Raw genomic sequence first — 26,160 nt, 5'->3', positions numbered from 1 at the left:
GAAAATTGCATTAATTATATGTAATAGAATAATATTTACCAAAAAGTCTTGATTAAAATGATACCTTTCTATTTTAAAAAACCTATATTTGTGTATATGTACACATATATTTCTAAAATTGATAAAAATTGAAGTACATAACCTGATAAAGCATTATCTGTTAGAAAAAAAATTGGAAACTTTGCTTTTGGAAAACAGCCTTGCAAAGGACATCAGGCTGAGAGAATTTCTTTGAAAGTGTTTACAGTCTTTGAAGAATAAAAAGGTGGTAAGTTATTTAGAATTTTTTAGAGAGTATGAGAAGAAACTCAACTTCACAATTCATTGTATGAACTAGACTTAAGTGTGATAGGAAATCTCTCAACATCTTACTTTTACTAATTACTTACAATTAATTAATTAGTTATTACTACTTACTAATAAAGAGATAAATTTCTAGGTACAATAATAGTAAATCAAACCCTACATTTTGCTAAAAAAATAATGCTCATGTCAAATACGGTTGATTCTGTAAGTGCACACCTGGTTCATTGTGAGGGAATCCACTCACAGAATCCATCATATTAACAGGTGAAAAGAGAGAGCAATAGGCTTATAATGACAGATGTGAGAATAGCATTTGATTCGAATTTAATATCCATTTATTGTTAAAAAAAAGAACAGGTGAAATAACAGTGGGATGTAGTGCCTATCTCAATAGTTGAAGAGATTTTTAAGAGTGAGTCAGTTCTATTAAAATCAGCTCAGTTTATAAGCACTATCATGTAGTATTAAAATATTTATATGTAATATTTGGGAAGTTCTAATTAGTACAGTTATTTGAAACATAAAATATAAAATGAAAAGTGGTTGTATAACTCTCTGGGTATTCACGTGGAAGAGCCAAAGGAATTAGTTGAAATATTGTTAAATAATGTGGAGATTCAGTGAGGTGGCCAAATAAAAATACGTATAAGGAAATCATTTTTAGCTTTTCTGTAAAATAGTATTTTAGAAACCATAGTGGGAAAATATCTTTTAACTACCCAAGATTCAAGTCACAAAACACACTGTCCTTATGAATGAAAATAATAAGAAATTAGTAGGAGTTTTTAATGAGGAAAACAATTAATTGTAACTAAAGAAAACTTAAAGGCATCATAATCATATCATACTAATTAAGGATTTAAGTGCCTTGTACAGTGCATATTAAATCATCTGTTAATTTTATATGATCCTATGAAGGTGCAGCTAGTGTTATTATCCCAATTTTACAAATGTGGTTGCTAGGATTCAGAGAAATTAAGACCCTTGCCCAAAATCACAGAGCTGCTAAAAGCTGAAGCTATGATTCTAATCTATGCAGATTATTTCTGAACTTCACTCTTACTATGCCATGGGAAGACCTATTAAGAAGCTAAAAATGGGTGGTGTATATATACAATGGAATATTATGCAGCCATCAAAAAAACAAAATCTTGCCATTTGCAACAATGTGGATGGAACTAGAGGGTATCATGCTAAGCGAAATAAGTCAGTCAGAGAAAGACAAGTATCACATGATCTCACTGATATGAGGAGTTTGAGAAACAAGACAGAGGATCATAGGGGAAGGGAGGAAAAAAATGAAACAAGATGAAACCAGAGACAAACCATAAGAGACTCTTAATCTCAGGAAACAAACTGAGGGTTGCTGGAGTGGTGGGGGTGGGAGGGATGGGGTGACTGGGTGATGGACATTGAGGAGGGTATGTGCTGTGGTGAGCGCTGTGAATTGTGTAAGACTGATGAATCACAGACCTGTACCTCTGAAACAAGTGATACGTTATATGTTAAAAAAAAATAAAAAGATAGTAGGAAGGGAAAAATGAAGGGGGAGAAATCGGAGGGGGAGACAAACCATGAGAGACTATGGACTCTGAGAAACAAACTGAGGGTTCTAGAGGGGAGGGGCGTGGGGGATGGGTTAGCCCAGTGATGGGTCTTAAAGAGGGCACGTTCTGCTTGGAGCACTGGGTGTTATACACAAACAATGAATCATGGAACACTGCATCAAAAACTAATGATGTAATGTATGGTGACTAACATAATAAAATGAAATTAGAGAAAAAAGAATTTCCCAGCAAAAAAAAAAAAAACAAAAAAAAAAAAACAACTAAAAATGGGGCACCTGGGTAGCACAGTCATTTAAGCAACGGACTCTTGCTTTAGGTTCAGGTAGTGATCTCAGGGTCCTGAGATTGAGCTCCACGTAGAGCTCCACGGTCAGTGCAGAGTCTGCTTTGGTTTCTCTCTCTCTCCCCCTCTAACCCTAACCCCCCTCATGCGCGCTCTCTCTCTCTCCAAATAAATAAATAAATAAATCTTTTAAAAAGGAAAAAAAGCTAAAAATGCCAGTTCTGGCTGGTTACCCAGTTTATTCAGTTACACTCAATACCAATGAGATATTATTTCTTATTTTGATGAAATATTTCAAAAGTTCATCTAAAGGAGTAAATACATGAGAATGCCAAGAACAACTTGAAAAGAAGCACAGAGGTTGAGGAGTGGAGAGATGGAGAACTCACCATTCCAGAAATTGTAACATGTTATAAAAACTGTAAGAATTAGGACATTGGTTCAGGTGAAGAACTAGATAAAGATTATTGGCAAGTCTACAGATTCCTAATTAGACTTTGTGTGTATGAGTGTGTGTGTGTACTCAAACATATAGATATACATATAGGATTAAAGTAACATTTTATTCAATGAGAAAAGGGATGGTTATTCAACAAGTAGTGTTAAGGAAATAACTAATCATTCGGGAAAATAAAATAAACATATTTTTTTCTTATACCTCCCATAAAAATACATATTAAGGTTTTAATTAAAATGAAATAAAATGACATAAAAAATAAAATGAAATAAAGTAAAAAAATAAAAATAACATAACATAACATAAAATAAGCACTGTTGGAGAAAATGTAAATTGGTACAACCAGATTGGAAAACAGTATGGGAGGTTCCTCCAAAAATTAAAAATAGGGATACTATAGGACCCAGTGATTCCACTCTTAGGTATTTACCTGAAGAACACAAAAACTCTAATTTTTTTCACATTTTTAAAAGATTTTTTATTTATTCATTTGAGAGAGAGAGAGCATTCAGGAGCATGAGCCGGTGGGGAAGGGCAGAGGGAGCGAGAGAAGCAAACTCCCTGATGAGCAGGAAGCCCAAGTGGGCTCGATCCCAAGACCCCGGGATCATGACCTGAACCGCAGGCAGATGCCTAACTGACTGAGCCACCCAGGCGCCCCTCAGTTGGTACATTAATAAAATTATATATTATGCATTATTAAATAGTATGATTTCATTTTATTTTTTAACTTTTATTTTTATTGAAGTATATTGACATACAATATTATATTAGTTTCAGGTGTACAACATAGTGATTCAACAATTATATTCATTACTAAATGCTCACTGTGGTAAGTGTAGTTACCCTCTGTCACCATACAAAGTTATTACAATATTATTGGCTATATTTCCTATGCTGTACTTTTAATCCTGTGAATTATTCATTTTATAACTTGAAGTTTGTACCTCTTTATCCCCCCACCCCTCCCACCTCTGGCAACTACCAGTTTGTCCTCTGTATTTATGGGTCTACTTCTGTGTTTTGTTTCGTTAGAGTCCACATATAAGTGAAATCATATGGTATTTATCTTTTTTCTGTCTGACTTATTTCATTTAGCATAATACCCTCTAGGTCTGTCTATGTTGTTGTGAATGGCAAGATTTCATTCTCTTTTATGGCTAAGCTATATTCCATTGTAAGTATATACCACATCTTCTTTATCCATTCATCCATTGTTGGATACTTGGCCTGCTTCTATATTTTGGCTCAGGTCATGATCTGAGGGTCCTGGAATCAAGACCCACGTCAGGCTCCCTGCTCAGTGGGGAGTCTGCTTCTACCTCTCTCTGCCCTGTCCCCCGCTTGTGCTGTATCTCTCACTTTCTCTCTCTCTCAAATAAGTAAAATCTTAAAAAAATAAGTTTTTAAAGAAATGCACCAACTGAAAAGTATAAAATTACTATAAATATAGGTGAATATTTATTTCAAAGTGGGGAAGTATTTCTAAGCATATGACCAGAGCTACAAAATTGAAAAAAATGTCTAGTAAATATGTGCACATAAAAATAAAATATTTTCATGGATGGAGCTAGAGAGTATAATGCTAAGTGAAACAAGTCAGTCAGAGAAAGACAAATACCATATGATCTTACTCATTTGTGGAATCTAAGAAACAAAACAAATAAGCAAAGGAGAATAAAAAGAGAGAGAGAGCGAGACAAACCAACAGACCCTTCACTATAGAGAACACAATGAGGGTCACCAGAGGGGAGGTGGGGGGGGGGTGGGTGAAACAGGTGATGGGGATTAAAGAGGGCACGTGTCATGATGCGCACCAGGTGACGTATGGAAGTGTTGAATCACTATATTGTGCACCTGAAACTAATATAACACTGTATGTTATCTAACTGGAATTAAAATAAAAGCTTTCAAAAAATTAAATATTTCTGCACATTAAAAAAAATGCCACACATAAAATGTAAAGGCACTTGACAAATCAGGAGGTCAGTTTTTAACATTGCTAAAGGGGCATTAACTCTAATGTATTAAAAATTCCTTAGAAGTCAATAACAGAAATGATGAGCATCCTCAGAGAAAAATCAGCACACAATCAATTCATAAGAAAAGAAACCCAGTTTTCCAGTAAGGTGAGTAAAAGCCCAAAGCCCATTAAAGATAAATGCAAATTAAACAATGGGGGTGGGACCCCTAGGTGGCTCAGTAGCTTAAGCCTCAGACTCTTGATTTCGCTCGGGCCATGATGTCAGGGTTTTAAGCTTAAGCGCTGAGTGGGGCTCTGAGCTCAGCACAGAGTCTGATTGTCTTTCTCCCTCTGCTCCACCCCACCCCAACTCATGCATCCATGCTCTCGCTCTCTCTCAAATAAATAAATAAAATCTTAAAATAACAACAACAACAATGGGGGGGCAGTTTGTCTAATGAAAATGTTAAAGATTAAAAAACAAATCCAGATAAAACCAAATATTGATTCAAGTTGGGACATTCTTATTCCCTAGCAGTGAAAGTGAAAATTTGATTAGCCTTTCTAAAAGGCAATTCAATAATAATTACCAAAAACCTAAAAAAAAAGAAATCCATACTCCATGAAAGAGTGATTTCTGTTTTAAGAATTTATCCTAAGGAAATAATTAAGAATGTATAAAAAAGTTTAGCTACATCTTTGTATATTATAGTTGAAAATTGCAAGTTACTCTAATACCTGTCCAGTAATGAGGATTAGTTTATCAAAGTAGATACACGTGATGGAATACTGATGTACAAGGAGAATTTTTAGCATAGTGGATATTCATGGTATGTTAAATGAAAACAATATAAAAACAACATGTAAAATGAGAGACAGCTTAAAAAAAAAAAAAGAACTATATATAATAAATCGCCGGAAAACATCTGGAAGGACATCCCAAAATACTAACAGTAGCTATGGCTCAAGGTATGATAATTGATTTTTATATTCCTACAGAGGTGACCCTTCTGAGATGTAGTCTCTTCATCTGTGAAATAAAAGTCATACTAGATTAATCCTAAAATCCTTCAGAAAAAAATTGTCTCATAATTCTAAGAGCAATGATAGTTTAATAACTTTGAGAAAATGATCAGGCTTTTTTTTCCCATTGAACTTCAGAGTTAAAGTAAAATCAAGTTATTCTGAGCTATCCCTTGTTAAGTTAAAATTCAAATCCTGATAATTTCTTTATAAATTGTATATATATATACTGCCTTTTCTCATTTATGCATGCCTATTTTTGTGTGGAGTAGGGTAGAGTGAGTAAAGAATTGTACTAAAATTAGGTACGTTTCCTTATAGAATTCTTAGAAACACAAAGACATCTTGTTAATATGTTATATACATTTTTAGAGTTTCATCTATAATTTAGAACCCTACCAGCTGTTCTTGGTTTTGGAAATTTTCTTTAATCAAAATTCATAATGAGAAATTGTAAGAGATGCAATGCTTTAAAAAGTGCTTTTGCTAAGTAGAGATTTGTATGTGCTCTAAAAATTGGAGCTTGGAAATTGGTTCTGCTTTTATCTAATGAATATTGCTCTATTCTTATTTCTGACTAATAGTGAAATTGCCTGGAAAATGAAAAGGCCTAATATTTCAAGTGGTTATTCAGTACGTTATTGTGATAGTGAAATAAAAAACATACTCAGTTTTAATTTGCTGTTAAATACTCAACATTTCACAGCGGTTGTTTGGAAGCCGGTTACAATGGTAGCAAAAGTGGCTCTCTAAAAATCCTTTGCCTCTTTCTTGCTTAATCCAGGTTGCGGAGTGGTAAACCTGGCAGACGTCATGAGCTTCCAAGAGGGAACATATTTTATTTGCCTTACACCACCCGAGGATTTGGCCAATTATTGCTATTTGTTTAATGTTGGTATTGACATAGTGCCTTTGCCCTGAGGAGCCCCAGGTGCTTTATAAAATTAGTCAGCAATTCACATCACAGCCTTTACGCCTGAGAGTGCACACTGAAAATAACAATGATTCATGGAACATACAGTCATCCCTAACCCATACTTGTGTTTGCCCAGTGAAATAAAACAAATACGCTGGTTTCCCTCAGAGAGCTCGCAGCAAAAGTTTCTAGTGGGCCATCAATGGGAGGCTCTCTCTTGCGTAAATAGGTCAACTCCTGTAAGGAAAATTTGCCATCCACCCTACTGAGTTGAATCTTACTATATTTTGTTCCAGGACCCATACCTTCCTGAGTGAAGAACTAACTCCCTTTCTTTAGGTCTTTGCTCAAGTATCAATTCCTTAATGAGACCTTCCCTGACTATTTAAAAACCAACAAAACAGGGGTGCCTGGGTGGCTCAGTTGGTTAAGCGACTGCCTTCGGCTCAGGTCATGATCCCGGAGTCCCGGGATTGAGTCCCGCATCAGGCTCCCTGCTCAGTAAGGAGCCTGCTTCTCCCTCTGAACCTGCCCCCTCTTGTGGTCTCTCACTCTCTCTCTCAAATAAATAAAATAAAATCTTAACAACAACAAAACAAAACCCATCATCAAACCCAGACACTCTGTATTCTCTTTCCTGCATTACTTTTCTCTCTACCACATACAGCTATCCCTCATCTATATGTGGTCTCTCTCTTTAAGTGTTGACTCCTTTCCATAAGATTGTAAACTTTATGAAAGGAGACCATTTGTGTGTTCTGTTAAATTATGAATCTTCATTGGTTACCTGACACATAATAGGTGTGCAGTGAGCATCTGCTGGATTTATGAATGAGTTAATGAATTTGCCCCAATTGTGCAACAACAAACAATTGTATTCTCTTATTGTCGACCAAATACAAAGGCAGCAAAGAGAGGGCTAAGCGGAGTAGATTTGCATCTCATCAGGATTTCTATTACATTCCTTAATACTGAAAAAATGATCCATGTGGTGAAATAGTATATTCATCAGAGTTTCCCCCCCCCCATTATTTGCAAGCAATAGAAACTAAATTTAAACTGATTTCAGCAAATAGAAAGGCAGTTTATGGGATCTTGAAACTGGGAAATCCAAGGAGTGCAGCTGATTTTCGTGGGTGCAGGGCTTGTTCCAGGTGCTCTTGAGATGTGATGAGGATATCAATCTCTGTCTTTCTCTGTCCCTCTCTGCATTACGGTCTTTCTCAGGCTTTCCCCATGTGGTGGTGAAGAGAGCTGAGGCAACACCAGGTGTAATTCTTCCTGGAGAAATTCCAGTGGCATGAGAGCATATATTTTGCAATGAGTCCAGAGGAGACTCAGAGCTGACTTGAAATGGATTAAGTGCCAGGCTTGAATCAGTCATGTGACTGACCAGGCCTCTGTGTACCCCATCACAGAGGTCCACCCCATCCTTTGGAGTGTGATTCTCTAACAGAACAGAGGAAAGGGAGGATGCATGACAAGTATGCAGAGATGCATTGTAATAACCACAAAAAATAAGGTACAGTGCTCTCGCAGTTCGTCTTTATTTATTCCTCTGAAATTGGGATTATTTCTAAATTGTTGCCTTCCAGGTACAAGATGTGAGATAGGGAAAGCGAAGGCTTTCTTAGGAAATCCTAAGAAATCTTTCATGGCACAGATGAATTGAATTTGTGGCTGATATCCATTAAAATCCTGTCCATATCCAATCCGGTAAATAAGAATTTCCATTGTTTTTTGAGGGGTTGGTTTTTATGGTGGAGAGAAGAAATAAATGGCTGAAATAATTCCAACAAATAATAATGCCATAACAAATTTATTAAGATTAAAAGTAGCCTAGCTGGGGAACATATTTTGACTTTTGTGGGTTCTATTCACTTGGGCTTTGTCGGCCTCTTCTTCCATTAAAAAAATACTAAAAATTATACTTTACGACTACATTGGTATAAAACAAATATAACCTGGATTACGTTCAATTTTTTTTTAAAGAAGTGAAAACATTTTCATGGGTTTCTAATAGTATTATGGGCCCAGGGCAAGGTATCTACTGTGCCTATTACTGAAGTGAAGGTGGCCTTCTCCTAGTTACATTGGTTACATTTTAAGCCAAACAACTGTTTTCTACCTATCGTTCATCTTTTTAGTGTAAGTATGTTTGTATTATTAACATCAGTTACAAGTCAGGCAGGAGGAGGGAGACCCAGAGTTTGGAAAGGAAGCTGATATAATCTGGTATAATGCTCCATCAGTGAAGCTACCTCTGAAAATCCTTCTCAGGTTTTGTGTCTGCAATTTCTTTTCACGGGATTTAAAGCTGTTTTACTTAGTTGGCCAAAATCCTTGTTCTTCAAAGGTTTGTGTTTTTAAATGATGCTGAGAAAGGACATGCCATTGTGATTATATTTACATTGTGAATTTGTATAGTAAGGAAAAACTAGAATTTTTCATGCAGAGAACACTTAGGGTTTTACTGAATATAGTTCTCCAAAGTAAAATTGATGTTGGAGTATTTTCCCTGTAATCCAGGGGAAAAGCCAGCCTACATTTTAACAAAGTAAGTGCTCATTCATATGTTCAATGAAGACTCCTGTTCCTTCCTTGAAGCTGACTCTTTTCTGAATCTTTAGTTTCCAGTTGTCTATGGTTTCAGCAAACACAGCTAACCTGGTCACACAAATTCTGTCAACATTTATGTCTTGAGAACTTTTTGGTTGTAAACGATCCAGAATAAAACTGGATAAACTCTTCTCAATACCTATTCTCCTGCCAAATATTAACTGATAAACTCCAGTGGGTTTTACTTGGTAGGTGTTGGAATCAGACGTTTCTAGATTGAAAATCCAGTGTTGTTGCCTATGGGCTGCATGGCTTACACTTATTCCTGGCATATGTGATGGCCTACCAGGGGCGAGGCACCGTTCAGGGCTCTGTGGGTAAAAAGCTGAGTAAGATGCAGGTCCTATCTTCAAGGAAATCACAGTTTAAAAAGGAAGATAAGTAAATGGAGAGCTTCTGAAAAGAATGATAGGATAAAGCAAAAGTGTCTGAGCATCTCTTAAATCAGGTTATGCCATCAAGTAAGCCTTGGAGGAAGTGATGTTTTGGCGCATCTCTCTGCCACTGAGCTTCTCTTGATCTCCATGTAAGTGGATATTACCCTCAGGATGTTGTTAGGTTTAAAGACAAAATGTATAAATATTATCCAACATCAAACCAGGGACATGCCTTTTGCAGTTTCCATTTCTTTCACTTCTTTTTTTGATAAAGAGAACGTCAAAGGGGAAAAATGGGGAAGAAAATGAATCACTGATTAGATAATCAGGCCCTGAATGAAAGCGATGAGTATATTCATGTCTCATGAACTCTATATGTTTGTGTTTCAGTCAGAGAGTCTGTTAATACATCCGTATGTATCATTTATCCCAAGTATAGGTATTATTCCAGAAAAAGAATCTCCGTCTGCTCTGTGTAAAGATTACAGAAACAAAACAAAGTTCTTAAACAGGAATGATCAGAATTTTCTGTTTCCAGTTATACATTTGGTTGTGAGGTAGAGGGAGCTAGAAAATTAAAACTAAAGTGTTTCACGTTACAAGAAAGAGGTAAGCTAATGTTTGGGAAACGATGTCATGCGATACTCATACCTAGAAATTTCGCCGATATTCTTGCTAAAAATCGCTGGCTTGGAAGGGAGTTACACTTAGGGCGCCCATTGCCATTACATGTGGCAGTTGAAAAAGGAGTTGTTAATTCAGCTTGCTAACAGCTCACCTCCCCCAGGACTCACTGTGAAGATAGTTTTCAGTTAATGGCTTAGAGTCTCCCGGACTAACCAACCGCTAATGGAACAGGGTGCTAGGTGGTTGTAGGCATTGCTCTCCATTGCTCTGAATGTAACTAATAGCGTTGGTTTTCTTGTCTTGCCCTTTCCGTTCTGTGTCGTCAGGAGCAAAGACTATTTCTCATCAGTCGCACAAATTAGGTTTTTCTCTCCTGCGGACAGAGTTAGAGTCAAACCCTGGGCGGGTTGTCCCCGAGTCCTTCTCTAAACTCCGTGTCAGAATGGGAGTGTTCATGACCACACTCGAGACCAAACAGTTCTGCCGAAATCCAAAACAGCTATGGCCTTGGGCGGTCTTCTCACTCTTGCCCCCTGGCATGGGTAGAACTAGCGTCAACTGGGTAATTCAATCCTTGGGATCCTACTTCAATGAATGAGAAAACCCAGGAGTGGGCTGCCAGTGGCCTCTTGCTTGTGCCCAGTTTTCTTTGGTGAAGGGTGCTGACCAGTGCCAGGCCATTTCTGGACCTCCCCTCCTCCCACCACAGAATTTATGGTCTGCACGCCCCAGTTGTGAAGCTGAAATGCCGCAGGCCTGTGAATGTTTAGAACTGTGTTTATATATCCAGGGCTACAGTTTTGAAAACCGATGGAGCAAACAGACAGCAAAGAATTCAGAGGTCAAGCTGCTACTGCTTCCTCATTTGGAGAGCTTCTTTCATGTCTGTATATTCCATACCTAGATTCCCATGTAGCTTCTGGTTTTCTGACCTTCATTTCTTTGGTTAGACGTTTTCAAGTGGGTTTTTCTGTAAGAAATCTCCATAGAAGAGGTGTTTACATGAAGTGATGGGTAAGCGAAGTTTGCCTGACACATGGAACCTCGGAAACTTTCCCGTAATGAAAAGGTCTGGCTTGTGGGTGGGCACTCTTCCATCCAGACAGACGGGAATGTGGCGAGGCAGCCAGAAGACACATGGACTTGTGACCACCAGGACAGTCACCTCGCTCGAAAAGTCCCAGCAGCTGGGCCTGTTAATCTCTTCTGAATGTACCAGCAGACGTTTGACTTCTTTAAACCTTATACTGGATCTCTTTACGTCACTCGAGTCATCACTTTTCCCCTCCTCAGGATTCCCCCATAAGGATATCCCTTAATAAAACCCTTTTTGCCTTTTCCAGCCCTTGACCATGTGACTTGAATGTGAATATGGATTTCACTAATGGTGAAAGAAATCAACATGACCTTGACCGGGCCACTTCTCTCCTCTTTGGTTCATCCCTTCTAAGAATCTCTTCATCCAAATTTGAGCCTAAATGGATACATTTGGACACTTTGATAATTAATATGAACTCAGCATTGTTAAAACAGTTGCTAAAATACGCTCATAAAATTCAGGTAGCATCACCACTGCCCCTCCCCCTCCTCCAACTTTGGATGGATGAATTAACTGCATCACAGCCAGCACCCAAGTACAGAGTAATTTATTTTTGTGTCACTTCATGACGAAAGCCCAGCTGGTATTAGCTCAAGTTATGCAGCTGGCAATTAATTGAAGAAAACTCCTCTGTCACTCCTCAGTCAAACATGATCTGATTCAGCAGGTCCTGTTCACTCTCATCCTTCCTATTATACCAGAAGAACAAACGTAAATAACTCTCACTTGGCTCTGCTTGTCATGGATTGTAAATTAGCTGGCAGCATGCAGACTGATTGCATTAATGCTTTCTGGGCTGCTCTTCTCTATTGATTTTTATTTCTAGAAGAGGTTTGGACATTTCATTTCTGAGGCTTTAATGTTGTGCAGAAGAAGGAAATATGCTAGCTTGCCTTTGTTCTTATATACTCCACAGCTGATTTTCAAAGTATTTCAACAAAATTTCAAAGTATGGTACCTGTGGGGCGGGTGCTAGTCTTCTGTGAGTCGTTCTGTGTTTCTATCATACTTTGCTGTGCTGGTGGTTGTAGTTTAAATAGAACCTCAAAAGAGATTTGTTCAGGATTTTTAAACATATCTAAGCATGTAATACACAGCACATGGGGTGCCAAAAATTTTTGATGAGTACATTTTATAATTCTTAAAATGTGAAACTACTTGGCATGAGGAGATGATATAGTATGTTAAAAAGCATGGAACGTTTCCATAAAATAAAACTCTGCAGAAATGACGTAGGAGAATTCTTGCGGGAGTGCTAAAATAGTACATCGATTTGGTCCTTGCTGGAGATGAGAATTCACCAATTGTATTATTCTGTGGAAATATGTGTTAGCACCTAGGGCCTTATCTCTGGCCTCCTTCCACCCCAATTTCTGTCCTGTCTGTCCAGTGTGCTTGTTGGGTGCTGACTAGTCATTGCTATGCCTTCAGCCCTGAAAATGAACTTAAGACAGCAACACTGTAACTTGCCAGGATTTGGGGTGCCCATGAGGGGTTCAGTGGTATTTCAGCAACAGGAACTGGGAAAGAAATGAGAACCTGGAAGAAAAAAAATCGAACATAGGTGCTAGAAGGGACTTGGGAGAACTGGCTTATGACTCATTAGAGGAAGAGTATCCAAAGGGCCCAAGAGAGTCTGGCTTGGATTAGGAGGTATTGGGTTACAGGAGATCCAAAGCTAGAAAGGGCAATAAAGCCTCACGGTGCAAGGCCCTCCTAATTTGGGCATTTGACGCAGGGTCTAGTGTCCGTGAAACAGACCTCAGGGGATGAGTAACGTGGGTGGAAGAGTAGATTACTGAGGAGCCAGCAGTCAAGGCTGACCTCTAGGGCCATATCTGAGAGGCATGACTTAGTTGCACCTAAAGTTCTTGTAATGGATTCCTCCCTGGCTGGATTCTTTCATGAGCAGATAGGCTGAGTCTAGAGAGTAGCTAGCTGCAACAGAAGGGGCTGTAAAGATAGATAAACTGAGGGGCGCCTGGGTGGCTCTGTCGTTAAGCATCTGCCTTTGGCTCAGGTCATGATCCCAGGGTCCTGGGATCGAGCCCCACATCGGGCTCCCTGCTCATTGCGAAGCCTGCTTCTCCCTCTCCCATTCCCCCTGCTTGTGTTCCCTCTCTCGCTGTGTCTCTCTCTGTCAAATAAATAAATAAAATATTTTAAAAAATGAAAAAGATAGATAAACTGATATAACTATAAAATGGGGAAGCAACCTTGAGGAAACCATTGGTGTTAAAGAGAAATGGCCGTCACATTTGTCTGCCTACTAAATATATGCTCTTGCTACACAATTGAAAAGGATTTAGCCAAAACTGTGTTCCCTATATAAAGGGTGTGTGTGTGGGGGGGGGGGGTGTCCCATGGGGAATTCCTTTCCATTTATAAAGTGATAGACAATTTAAAGTGGGTAGGGGGAAAGTGTTACTAGTTTGGGTAATTCCCGAATACAGAACCAGGGATTTAAGTCCTGAAATGTAAATGTGTATTTATGTTGAACATTTGCCCCTAAGTCTGGTGATGGATATATTTGTAGACTGGGGGGTAGAGGAGGTTATATTCTAATAAGGTATCTTTGGGGCACCTGGGTGGCTCAGTTGGTTAAGTGTACGACTCCTGATTGCGGCTCAGGTCATGATCTCAGGGTTGTGAGATGAAGCCAGGCATCAGGCTCTGTGCTGGGCGTGGAACCTGCTTAGGATTCTCTCTCTCTCTCCCTCTCCCTTTCCCTCTGCCCATCCCCATCTCTCTCTCCCTCTCTAAAAAACAAACAAATAAAACACAACCTATCTTCTGGTTCATTTTTTTCATTTGTAGGAGCAATCTCAGTTTTGGTAACATTTAATTCATGAATTTCAGTGTAATGCTACAGTTCCTTCATTTTTATTGTGTGCCACCTGTAAAGCTTATAGCGAGAGCCAGTCAGGCAATAAATATTATGTATTGAGTCCTTTATATTTTGGGGGCATTATTTTAAAACATAGGGATATAGCGGTGAACAAGGCAAAGGTCCCCAGTCTGCAAGAACCTTTGAGAAGAATGGGAACTGGCATAGTGCCTTGTAATGGTCCCAGCATGGTGTGCCTGGTTTCTTCAGCAGTCCTTACTAAGGGCATCGCTCTTGAAATTCTGAGACCCTTTATTTGACTCAGCTTATGCCAGAACTGATGAGAATTAGAACTTCCTAAGAAATTCTAAGAAGATTAAAATACAAAAGCTGTAAGACAAAAATAACCCTTCTAACAAGCTCAGCTCAAGATAGGGTTTTCAACGTGCTCTTCTCAGCCAGTGATTGTGCAGAGGAACAGGGGTAATGGAAAGTCTTTGCAGCAAAGAGATTCCAAAGTGCCACTTTGTTGGTGGACTTTACAATTAGTTCTCTCGTTTAAAGAAGATTAAGATTGCTTCTGTAAGTTAAGGCTATAAAATGGTATAAATGGGGGAGGGTGTGACAGGATCAAAAGAAAATCTTCCCCTTCCTTTGTGGCACTGAGAACTCAGAATGAGCAGCACCATCTAGGTAGCAAGAGAAGGAACTAGAACTTCCTTGGCAGGAGCTTATGTGTGGACCCTCCTTGTTCCGGGGCTTACAAGGGCTACACTATCATCATAGTAAACCCATGGCACCTGTTCCTTGTGCCAGCTTGGCACCGGAACAAAGAAATCAGAACAGAGGCAAAACATGTTTGTGGTTGAAGGTAAAACGTCCCTTCTTCAGGCTGTTTTTCCATTGCATTTTTTAAGCTTGCAGAAAGAGGCTTCTTTTTAAGAAAGTGATGTGCCCTTGTGCTGTTAAGTTTCAGCACTGAGTACATGTTTCACATTTTTAGGCAGCAAAACTGGTTTAGACACCGATGACCAAATATTTTTAAAAAAGGGAAAGGAGAGTTGATTGTGTAATTTCCATCTCCAAGTGTGGTCTCCAGGCCAGCTGTGTAGGTGTCACTTGGGAACTTGTTAGAGAGGCAAATTTTCTGGTTCCGTCTCAGGTCTAAGGCATGTGCCCAGAAACCTGTGTTTTAAAAAAACCCGCAGGAGATTCTGAGGTGTGCTAAAGTCTGACAGTTGTTACTACAATGAATACCACAGCACCTCTCAAAATCAGTATGGTAATACTTAGAAAGTTGGAGAAACCATATATAATCCAGAGTGGGTTTTTTGTTGTTGCTTTGTTTTTTAAGCAGAATTCTATGTTTGGAGATAGGAGTTAGAATTTCTTTCACTTTTTTTTTAATTAAGAAGCAAAAAGGTACAGTGAGCTATTTATGTCGTTGTGTAGGAATAATGGAGTTTGTTCTAGTGGAAAGTGTATCTCATGAAAAACTTCACTAATATTATGTCTAGACACACATTCTTTTTTGAGGCAGGAAACACAATAGAAAATTGGCTGCTTCATCAAGTTCAAGGAAATGGTGTTTTAATTCTGTAGAGAAATAATTTCATTTTCTTGGAGAAATGGGTAGACCGATATTAGTAATTTAATTTTCTTAAATATAACAATGGTTGCTACAGTTCTTACCAAGTCTGAGAGAAGTCAAATAGATTTAAATCTAGCCAGTTATTGGATTTGGGAGGGCATTGGGGGGAGAGGGGGCAGGGTGGTGAAACTTTGTAGCAGGGAGGTAACTTTTTAAAAGCGGACAGCTAATTATCACATACTATTTCCTGTAGTACTTTGACCAGATAGCTAAGGGCATCAACAGACATCTGAACTCTCAAGCCTTTGTACATAACTCCATTCGGATTTGTTCATTTCACAAGTGTCTGTGGAACATCTGCCATGAACTTCTCACTCTAATGCACAGGGTTGGACAAATGAGCAAGACAGACACAGCCATGGTCCTTGTGAAGACAAAGATCCAAAGGTAAAGCTACATGAGTAAACAAGCAATAACTGAAGTCTAGTACTTTCAGATGAGGCAGATGCTATGAGAGCAGCCCTCCTAGACTTGAGGCACGGGCAAGGGGGTGGGGTGGTCAGGAAGAGAGAGTTCGTGGAAGATGTGCTAGAATTTCCAGGCTGAGTAGAAACTAGCCAGACGAAGCATGGGCAGACTGAGAAGAGCATACGCAAAGCACTAAAGCAGTGAGTTCTTAGAGCTCTCAAGTGGCTGACCATAGCCCCGTCTGGTGGAGATGGGGGCAGGTGGTGACTACACAGGTTCTGGAGAGAGAGAGAGATGAAGCTGGCAAAGAACACAAGGAAGCAGGGGGGAGGGGAAAAAGGCCTTGCTAACCATGCTAAGGATTCAGGACTTTAATCCAACAAAATGGAAAGCCTTTGAGGTTGTAGGTTTGGGCTGCACTCTGTAGAGACTGAATTGGGGAAGCATGGTGCTGGAGGAAAGGAGACCAGTAGAGACACTGTTGTAATAATTCAGACAAGTATTCATCACTTGGATCAGCAGCAAAGTGAGGATGCGGAGGAATAAAAAGATTGAGAAATTAGCTAGTCAGGAAGCAGATTCACTGGACCTGGTGATTGATTAGGTGTGGACGTGACGGGGAAGCAGACACCCCAATCAGCTTGTGGGCTATTCACTGAGCCAAGGGCGCAGGAGAGCTCACAGGTTCTAGAGTGAAATGACACTTCCATATGGACATGCTGAGTCTGAGTATTCTGTGGTTGCCCATGACAAACTGTTGGAAATGCAATGTAGGCCTGGAACACAAGTAATCTGGGCTCCTCTCTTAGGCCGCTCCGTCCTCCTAAATGCTTTCCATGCTTTATCATGGAGAAGCTTAAACCAAAGAACTTTCTTTATGTCCTTGATTGCTCCCATAGTGATTTGGCACTACTTTAGCTGCCAGTTTTAAGTGCTAAGTGAATTTTAGAGTGAGGTATTTTTCTGCAAGACATCCTAGGAAGCAGTTTGGTTTACTCAGTGAAACATGCTTACCAACCAACCACATATATTACCTTTCAGTTGGTATTTTATTTCAACGGTGGAAGATAGGAGAGAACTGGAATGGTCTCAGCCCAATTTAAATATGCCTATCCTCATTTACATCACAGATCATTTCCCTCTAAGAGTAAACTGTAAATACTTCTGCTGTAGATTTGTTGCTTGGTGTGAGCAACACTAGAAAACGAACGGGTGAATATAACAGCTAAAGAGCAAGACAAATGTTCTTATTTTGAGAAAGAGGAATTACAGTTATCACACAACTGTCCTTAGTTTTATAATGATGTAGCAGTGCATTTTCACATAAAATATTTAAATTTGAATGTTAGAAGCTTTGTCATGTCGAAAAAGACTTTGAGGGCCTCTTATTTACTGAGTAATTGCATGTACAAGTAATGGCTGTCAAAAACTTAAAAAAAACTCATATAAATTATTAATTACTCTAAATTTTTACCCAAAATTCTCTCCATAATGATGGAACTTTTGAAGCTATTTTTGAGAAACCACAAGTTGTCACACAAATTTTTTTTAAAGATTTTATTTATTTATTTGACAGAAAGAGACACAGCGAGAGAAGGAACACAAGCAGGGAGAGGGGGAGAGGGAGAAGCAGGTTTCCTGCCGAGCAAGGAGCCCGATGTGGGGCTCGATCCCAGGACCCTGGGATCGTGACCTGAGCCGAAGGCAGACGCTTAACGACTGAGCCACCCAGGCGCCCTGTCACACAAATTAATACAAAAACACATAAATTTCTGCTAGCCTGCAGAATAATGAGAGCAAGCGTCCTCAACAAAATTTAGAATAGTAAAATCTTACCATTTGCAAGTAACCAAATTAGAAAAAGTAGGGAAGCACGTAGGAAATATTTCTGATGATAAATTCTTTTTAACACCTGCATTACTTTAGTCTATTAAGTAGACGATTAAGCCTACTCTTGTGATGTACTACATGTAAACCTCTTCTGATTCATAATTAATTTTCTGATTAATAATTCTATTTGAAATACAAAATTCCTGCTCATACATAATGTAGATTAAAGCTGGACAGGTTGGGAGCTGGTCAAAACTGTTAAAGTGTGTCTTCTGCAGGCCCATTTTCTTTTCCTGAGCTCTTTGTCATAATTCAGGTCACTAGAACCCTTATTCTCACTAACAAAAGCTTTATTCCAGCCAGGACGGTGTTCATCCTCATGTTCTATCATGACGTTGTCTTTAGCCATTCAATAAAATATGTATGTGTGTGTGTGTGTGTGTGTGTGCGTGCGCACATACACATACACACACATATACACTTAACTATTCAATAAACTATGTTAAATCTTCTGCACATTCAGGATAAGCTTGTTTAAATTGGGGGGTGGATAATTATTGCAACCTAACAGTGGTTCATATACTAACTATATATTGGACGTCATATATGGAGCAGTATTATATTTAGAACTGAGATCCTACATCATATAGGATGTCCCAGATTTGTGGTGGTAAACAAATTAGATGAGCTAATTTACAGAGAATACAGAACTACAGAATTATGTGTCTTTTTTCATAACGTCATTCACTGCAGTAGGTACATGGTAAATCTCATACCAAAAAGAAAAGAAAATTCTTTTTTAATTTTTTTTTAAAGATCTTATTTATTTATTTTGAGAGAGAGAATGAGATAGATAGAGAGAGCACGAGAGGGGGGAGTCAGAGGGAGGATCAGACTCCCTGCTGAGCAGGGAGCCCGATGCGGGACTCGATCCCAGGACTCCAGGATCATGACCTGAGCCGAAGGCAGTTGCTTAACCAACTGAGCCACCCAGGCTCCCAAAAATTCTTTTTTAAAAGACTGCAAGTGGAATAAGTGGATAAAATCTTTAGAAATAAGCCATATAAGCTGAAATGTAAGAGAGTTGAAGAAGTGGGAGGAGTTAAATATTATAAATACACAGGGTTGAGAGATCTGAATTGGATCCTGACCTGGGAAGTACCAATATTCATGTTGAAAAGCTTTGAGTAGGTAAGAACTCTCTTTTCTAATCACAGATTACAGATAAAAATTTTAAAATGTACTTGCTATTACTCCAATTTCCGCATCCAGAAACCATGATCTATTCTTTTGTTTTGCATCCTTATTATTTTTAAAATATAATCCACTGAGCCCTGTATTTTGACATTGCCTCTTATATTTCTCTTTTCTCTTCTCTTCTCTTCTCTTCTCTTCTCTTCTCTTCTCTTCTCTTCTCTTCTTTTCTCTTCTCTTCTCTCTCTTCTCTTCTCTTTTCTTCTCTTCTTGGACGCCCAACATTGTTTTCTGTTTTTTCTCTATGGCTTCTTTCTTCAAATAATTTTTAAAATCATATTTCCCTCAGCACCCTAAAAAAAATATTTCCATTCCTTGTTTTAGGCATTTGAATTATTTAAGAGCATTGTAGTTACATCTTTGCCCAGATTATCATGCTGGTATGTTTTGGTCACTATTCTTTAAGGCTTGTAAGAGATCAGTTTCTTCAGCACAACCCGGCCCCAGACAATGCAAGGTTAGGATAATATAGGATCTGTGGGATCTGTCATTTATAAGATTTTATAAAGAAAAGTGAAACCCCCCAAAGATGAGTGTTAATATTCAGTTTGCATTTATAGCCTCTCTGATGCCTTTTAAAAATATATCCACTTGGGCGCCTGGGTGGCTCAGTTGGTTAAGCGACTGCCTTCGGCTCAGGTCATGATCCTGGAATTCCAGGATCAAGTCCCGCATCAGGCTCCCTGCTCAGCAGGGAGTCTGCTTCTCCCTCTGACCCTCCCTCCTCTCATGTGCTCTCTCTCTCTCATTCTCTCTCTCAAATAAATAAATAAAATCTTTAAAAAAAAAATTTCCAAAAAAAAAAAATATATCCACTCATCTTATGTCAGTAAAAAGGACATATTTATTATAAGCTGTGGCAGATAGTGTTTATGAAAAGTTTATAGTCTATGTGTTAAAGATAAAAGTGAAGAAAGTATGCTCTTTTGTTGTATTTTTCCCAATGATTTATGTAAGTATTTACCTCCCATAAGAAATTTTTGAAACACTGGTGCTGATAATAGGCCCTAAACAAAGACCAGCTCAATGTACTTTCACACATATTATCCTATTTGCTTTTACATCATCGCTAGGAGGTCAATATATGACACTCTTGTTTCATTAGCATCACAACAGATTATTAGGCAAATCAACAGAATGAAAATTTAAAGCTACATTATCTAACTGAAAAAGCCTTCACTTATATTTTCAAGCAATATTTCTCACCCACCTTAAATCATTTGGGGAACTTTTAAAAATCTCATGCCCAGGCCAGATACCTGGACTAATGACAAGAGAGTTTCAGGGGAAATACCTCAGGAGACAGCACATTTAACCAGCCCCTGCCCCCAGGGACTCCACCACTTCAAAGACTCACTAAGCTCCACTCATGGAAGTGCTTGGTTAAGTAATGCTTCCCCCACACCTGCTGTGCCTCCCAGTGTTACTACTTTCCACCTGTTCCTGTCATTTTGAAGAGCGATCATTTGAACCAGCTGGACACATGAGAGGAGGACTCCGCCCCCCTCCCAGTTGCAATCTGAGCATAAAAGCCCTATTTAGCTTTCAACAATTTGCACGAAAAACAAATGCAAAAATAAGCATCACACCTAATATTAAGAAATGCTTAATAAGACGCTTAAAATTCCTCCTTGCCCCCCCTCTCCCGGCCATCACATTCACACCCAGCTCAAATGCCTCTCAAGTTCTTGCCTGTATCTCCATCACTCCTGCACTGGCCTGGTCTTTGGTCAGGTTAGAAGTTGCCAGGATTCTCTGACGACATTCTGTGAGATTCAGTCCAGAGCTCAGAACCCAAATCTCTAACAAGAGATTGTGTTACGTAAATTCACTGCCTAGAAACTCTCATTGGCTCTCCGCTTGCTGCCTTCAAAAAAAAAAAAAAAACCCTTAACTCACATGAAGTCCAGCTTGGCCCAACTCCACCGCTGACAGATTCACCCCACTACTTCATGACGGGGTGTTCTTGTGCACGCACGTTTTGTGGAAAAAGTCTTCAGTCCCATTCTGTACCTTGGAAACTCATCATCCAACAGCTCAATAGTGCCTCTTCTGGGCCGCTGTCCCTGGTTCTCCAGAAAGAATTAGCTGCTATGCGCTCTGGGTTCTCTCAGCAGGTCGGCTCCACCTTTATTATAGCAAATGTTATGTAACTAAAATGCCACTTTTGGTTACTCAAATAGAACGATAGACAATACAATATATGTGGTTTGTGGGGCGCCTGGGTGGCTCAGTGGGCTAAGCAACGCACTCTTGATTTCTTCGGCTCAGGTCATTTATCTCAGCATCGTGGGATCAAGCCCCGAGTGGGGCTCTGCACTTGGGGGCAGAGAATCTGCTTGGGATGCTCTCTTTCCCTCTCCCTCCGCCCCTCCCTCTGCTCACACTCTCTAATTAATTAATTGGTTAATTAAATCTTTAAAAAACAAAAAACACCACAATACATGTGTTTTGTGCTTATTTTAACTCACAAAGGAAAATACCCGTATTTTTGAAGACTCTGAAGATTTTAAAATAGGGTTGTATACAAATAGGATTTTGTTTATTTGTTTGGTTTTGCTTTTTCATGTTTCACCCCTAGATTTTTGTTGAGAGAGAAAGTCAATCTGGAAAATATGTCTAAAGAACGAGAGAGGAATGCTAATAAAATATGCCAGATTTCTATTAATATCCAAAAAGAATTTCTTGATATAATATATAATGCTTTTTTGCATGAGCGATTTTTGTTAACTGTTGAAGAGTAAATGAGACTTTTAGATTTGGATTGTGGGAGGTGCTATCATATTTTCAGCAGATTCAAATATTCAGCTTCCAAAATAATCTGCCCACACGATTTAGATAGAATTTAGCCCAAACAGCTAATGGTTTATTCCAATTTTCACCGTTTAACAAGCAGTTTTACTTTTCTGCACATACCATCAAACAAGACTACTGTGTCAAACAGTAAGACACAACATTTTAGAATAAAATAGAAAGGCATTCATTGTGACTTCAGCCAAGGGTTTCTCCGACCTGAGTGAGCATCCAAATGGGGGGGACGGGCTAATGAAACACACACTGTGGACCCCTTCCCTAAAGTTCCTGATCCTGTAGGTCTGTGGTGAGCCCCCAGTTGTGTTCATCCAACAAGTCCCAGGTGGCTCTGGTCTAGTGACCCCATTTCGAGAATGACTGGATTATTTTAACCATTTAGCAGTTGAGCTTTAACTACAATGCATATACCCGTTGACTAACAGTGTTTAGCCTGATTGTCACCAAACATCCTAATGTTTGGAGATATCTGTATATAGTCATAGACCCACAGAAGTAAACCATGTTTATATTAAGATCTTTTTGCTGTTGGGGGCGCCTGGGTGGCTCAGTCAGTTAAGCATCCAACTCTTAGTTTTGGCTCAGGTCATGATCTCCGGGTCTTCAGATCAAGCCCCATGTCAGGCTCAACAGGGAGTCTGATTCTGTCTCTCCCTCTCCTTTTGCCCTTCCCCCTGCTTGTGCTTGTGCTCTTTTTCTCTCTAAAATAAATAAATAAATCTTAAAAAAAAAAGACTGTTTTGCTGTTGTTGCTGTTTTGGCCTACTTTAGTATGTTTAATTACATCAATCCTGGAGAAAAAATAAATGTTTTCTAATCTTAGCATCACAGATTTTTTTTTGAAACAACAGAAGTTTCTATCTTAAACATTTTGATTTTCACTCTTCTAGTAAATATAAGCATGTGAGTTCCAGGCAACCTCTATTTTTTAAAGGCATATTGGATTTTTTTTAACTTAATGAAATCTCTGACAATAAAGTCAGAGAGACTCATTTCTTTGCATAGGTATTCTACAAATAAATGGAAAGAGTTCCACCTGTTCTTTTTGAAAAAATCAGCAAAAAAGTTCTACCAGTATTTGCTGGCATGTTATTAACTTTAGTCTGTTATTGGTTGGATACTGGTGTTACCTGAAGCCAGTGTGTTGGACAAATCATGTCCTAGTTCTGTCTTAAGGAAATAAAACATAAGGTTGATAGTGTACCTTTGTATTTGCCAGCATCTTTTAGTAACATGTGACTGAGAATGATAGACTGTAAGGGACAGGAGCCTTGGAGAAATTCACTGATATGCCCAAATTGGTCAAAAGCCTGGAGTAGACTGAGGTTTGGAGATACCCTATAACCTCCTGCTCTCCCACCCCTCCCAAGGTGGTCCAGGTACACTGCACTTGGTCTGGGGGCGTGGCCCTCAGGATGGCTTATCTAGCAGGAAGAGAGATCAAAGAAGGTTACAGTCTCACTGTAAGGTCTTCCCAAGTATCTTTTTTAGCCTCTTTGGATGGGGCTTCCCAAAGCTGGAAAGAGAACCTCCGACCAGGATTGCTGATATTTTGAGCTTGCAGAAATTTATATTTTAGGTAAGGACACTAAGACCAACTTAAAAAGTATTCTGGTAGTCCTTTACATCTCTTTAAGAATATTCACACCATTTCAGTGTAAATCATATTGACTCTGTGAATTGGACAAAGTGCTCACCTTGTTTTTCAAATGAGGGCTAATAAGGCCTCTTCAATTCAAGGGATACACTCTTCAAATGCAGCTGGAGGCCTGTGTTCTAGCAGAGCACTTCAAATATGTGCCCATTGTCAACGAAATCTGGATTTCATTCATGCATTCATTGAAAAAAGATTTATTGAGCACATACTATGTGCAAGATGCTGTTCTAAGTGCTTAGGATACAACAAAACAAATTGTCATGACCTCATGGAGCTTGCATTGCAGTGGGGGGTACGGTAGGCAGAATAATGGCCCCCACAAAGATTTCACTGCCTGATGGACAGATCCTGTGGATGTGTTGTCTTACATGGAAAAGGAGACTCTGCAGATGTGATTGAGACCTTGAGATGTAGATTGTCCTGGGTTATTCTGGTGGGCCCAGTCCAATCACTTGAGTCTTTACAAGCACAAACTCTTTTGTAACAGTGAAAGAAAAAGATGTGATGACACCAGAAGGTCAGAAGGATGCAGTGTCGCTGGCTTTGAGGATGGAGGAAGGGGCCCGTGAGCCAAGGAGTGTGGGTGACCTCTAGAATCTGGCAAAAGAAAAGACACAGATTTTCCCTAGAGCCTCCAGAAAGGAGTGCAGTCCTGCCAACGTCTTGATTTTGGGCCAGTGAGTGTTAGACTTTCAACCTACAGAACTATAAAATAATAAATTTTCATTGTTAGACCACTGTATTTGTGGTAATTTGTCATACCAGCAATAGAAAACTAATGGAGAGGAAGACAGACAATTTGCAAGAAAAATAAGCAAAGTGTATTATATTTTGGATAGTAATAAGTACTAAGGAGAAAAATAAGTCAGGGATGTATCAGGAGGGAATGCAATGTTAGATAGAATAGCCTACCACGTTGACATTGTGTAAAGACTTGAAGGAGGTAAGGGAGGGGAAGGAACACTTCAGAGAGAGAACAGGAAGCCAAACTCTCTCAGTCCAAAACAATGGAGCTGCACAAGGAGATCCTGAATATCAACATCAAGAGAGCAATTACCATTCCAGAATATCCCAGCTTCCCCCAGTGACCATATATTTAAGATAAAAGCTCAAAACTCAGAAGATGATATTCTGATTTTTCTGTAAGGAAGTAAACATCCTGTCTTAAATAACATGGTCACTTTTTCATATTTTCTGGGGAATATATGGAAAAATTCAGGATTATTTGATTTGCACAGCATTAAAAGAAAAGATATCTTAAAACTTGGTCTAAAGCAAACAATTTGGGGACCCATCAGACTTGAGTCCCTTGGGACTATTTATTAACATGATTATCAATCAACTGTTCATAGCACTACAAAGGCATTTCAGACAATATCTGACTCTGAATTGTTGCTACGATAAATTAAGTGCTAGGGGGGAAGCTACTGTAATTATTTTATTATCATAGACTGTCTCTCACATACTAAATAAATAAAAATAAAATCAGACTGCTAATTCAGTGCAACAATTGGTCATTAATCTTGATGGAATTGTCTGTTGGTAGTTTGAAGTAATCCGACTGTAGAGACCAAGTCAATGGTTTCCTGTAGTCATCCTCTTAAGTACCTGGGAAAAAAGAACTGGGTGTCTGATTCTTATTGTTTCACGATAGCATTTATTTTAATTTTCAAAGGAAGGAGAATGGAAAGTCTATGATCTGTGTCAATAGAAATGTTAATGTATACGGAAAACAAATGTGGAGGTAATTACTGGTATAATAATAGACATTCTGCAATGATATTTCACAATAAACGTGCCTTACCTTGCTACTCAAAGTGTGGCCCATGAACCAGAAGCCTGAGCAGCACCTGGGAAATGGGTAGAAATGTACATCCTGGGACCCCACCCCTGACCTAACAGGTCACAGTTTGCAGTTTAACAAGATCCCAGGCGATCCATGGGCACATTAAGTGTAAAAAGGACGCACTGAGGCTGTACCTGAAACTCTGATGATGAATCTTGCCACTAAGTTTAGATCTTGGCAAGCGCACATGATCTCACATTATTCTGAATTCAGTGCTCTAGCATATCATATTTTGAGAAGTTGTTTTCATCGAGGGGAGCTTAGTATCTTAGAGCTCTGGAGATAGGTACACAGAAGTCGGTAGTGTTGGGCTTTCTGAGACACTAGCAAACATTCTGGACGCTTCTGGTTTAGATTTCAAAACCTTAAATTGGCTGACATATTTTTAAAGATGTAACAGCGTAAGTTGAAGTGTGTAGACATTTAACTGGTTTAGCGGAAGGTAAATTGAAAACACAAAGGATAAGAAAGAAGAGTACAAACTTCTTGTTGAATCAGAATTTTCAGGTTGCAGGAAGCAGCCAGCACCCTCTGGCTCAGAGCGAATGCAAGCTAGCACTTGATCTTTCAAAGGCCAGTGCTTGATGCTCCTGTCCGTGCTCACTCAGGGAACTCACCTTCCTCCCAGGCACTTTGTA

General features: G+C 39.1%; 1 protein-coding gene across 9 annotated transcripts in view; it reads left to right on the top strand.

The window, feature by feature from the left end:
- PDE4D (phosphodiesterase 4D) overlaps positions 1-26,160 on the top strand; it is a 1,508,086-nt gene that overhangs the window by 985,317 nt on the left and 496,609 nt on the right. Inside the window, exon 1 of one of the 9 annotated variants that reach the window (XM_027605108.2) lies at positions 8,024-8,038. The exons of 7 other annotated variants lie outside the window; for them this stretch is intronic. Coding sequence is in view for 1 of the 2 variants with exons in the window: in XM_027605104.2 (XP_027460905.1) it covers positions 16,075-16,103 (29 nt within the window). In the remaining variant the exon portion in view is untranslated. Of the gene's footprint in view, positions 1-8,023; positions 8,039-16,059; positions 16,104-26,160 lie in introns of those variants that run through there. One more of the 9 variants, XM_027605104.2, reaches the window with a different exon arrangement.

This window comes from Zalophus californianus, chromosome 5, assembly GCF_009762305.2.
Source record: "Zalophus californianus isolate mZalCal1 chromosome 5, mZalCal1.pri.v2, whole genome shotgun sequence".
Taxonomy (NCBI): domain Eukaryota; kingdom Metazoa; phylum Chordata; class Mammalia; order Carnivora; family Otariidae; genus Zalophus; species Zalophus californianus.
The sequence above is the reverse complement of the archived record's forward strand: the minus strand, read 5'-3'. Positions and strand labels throughout refer to the sequence as shown.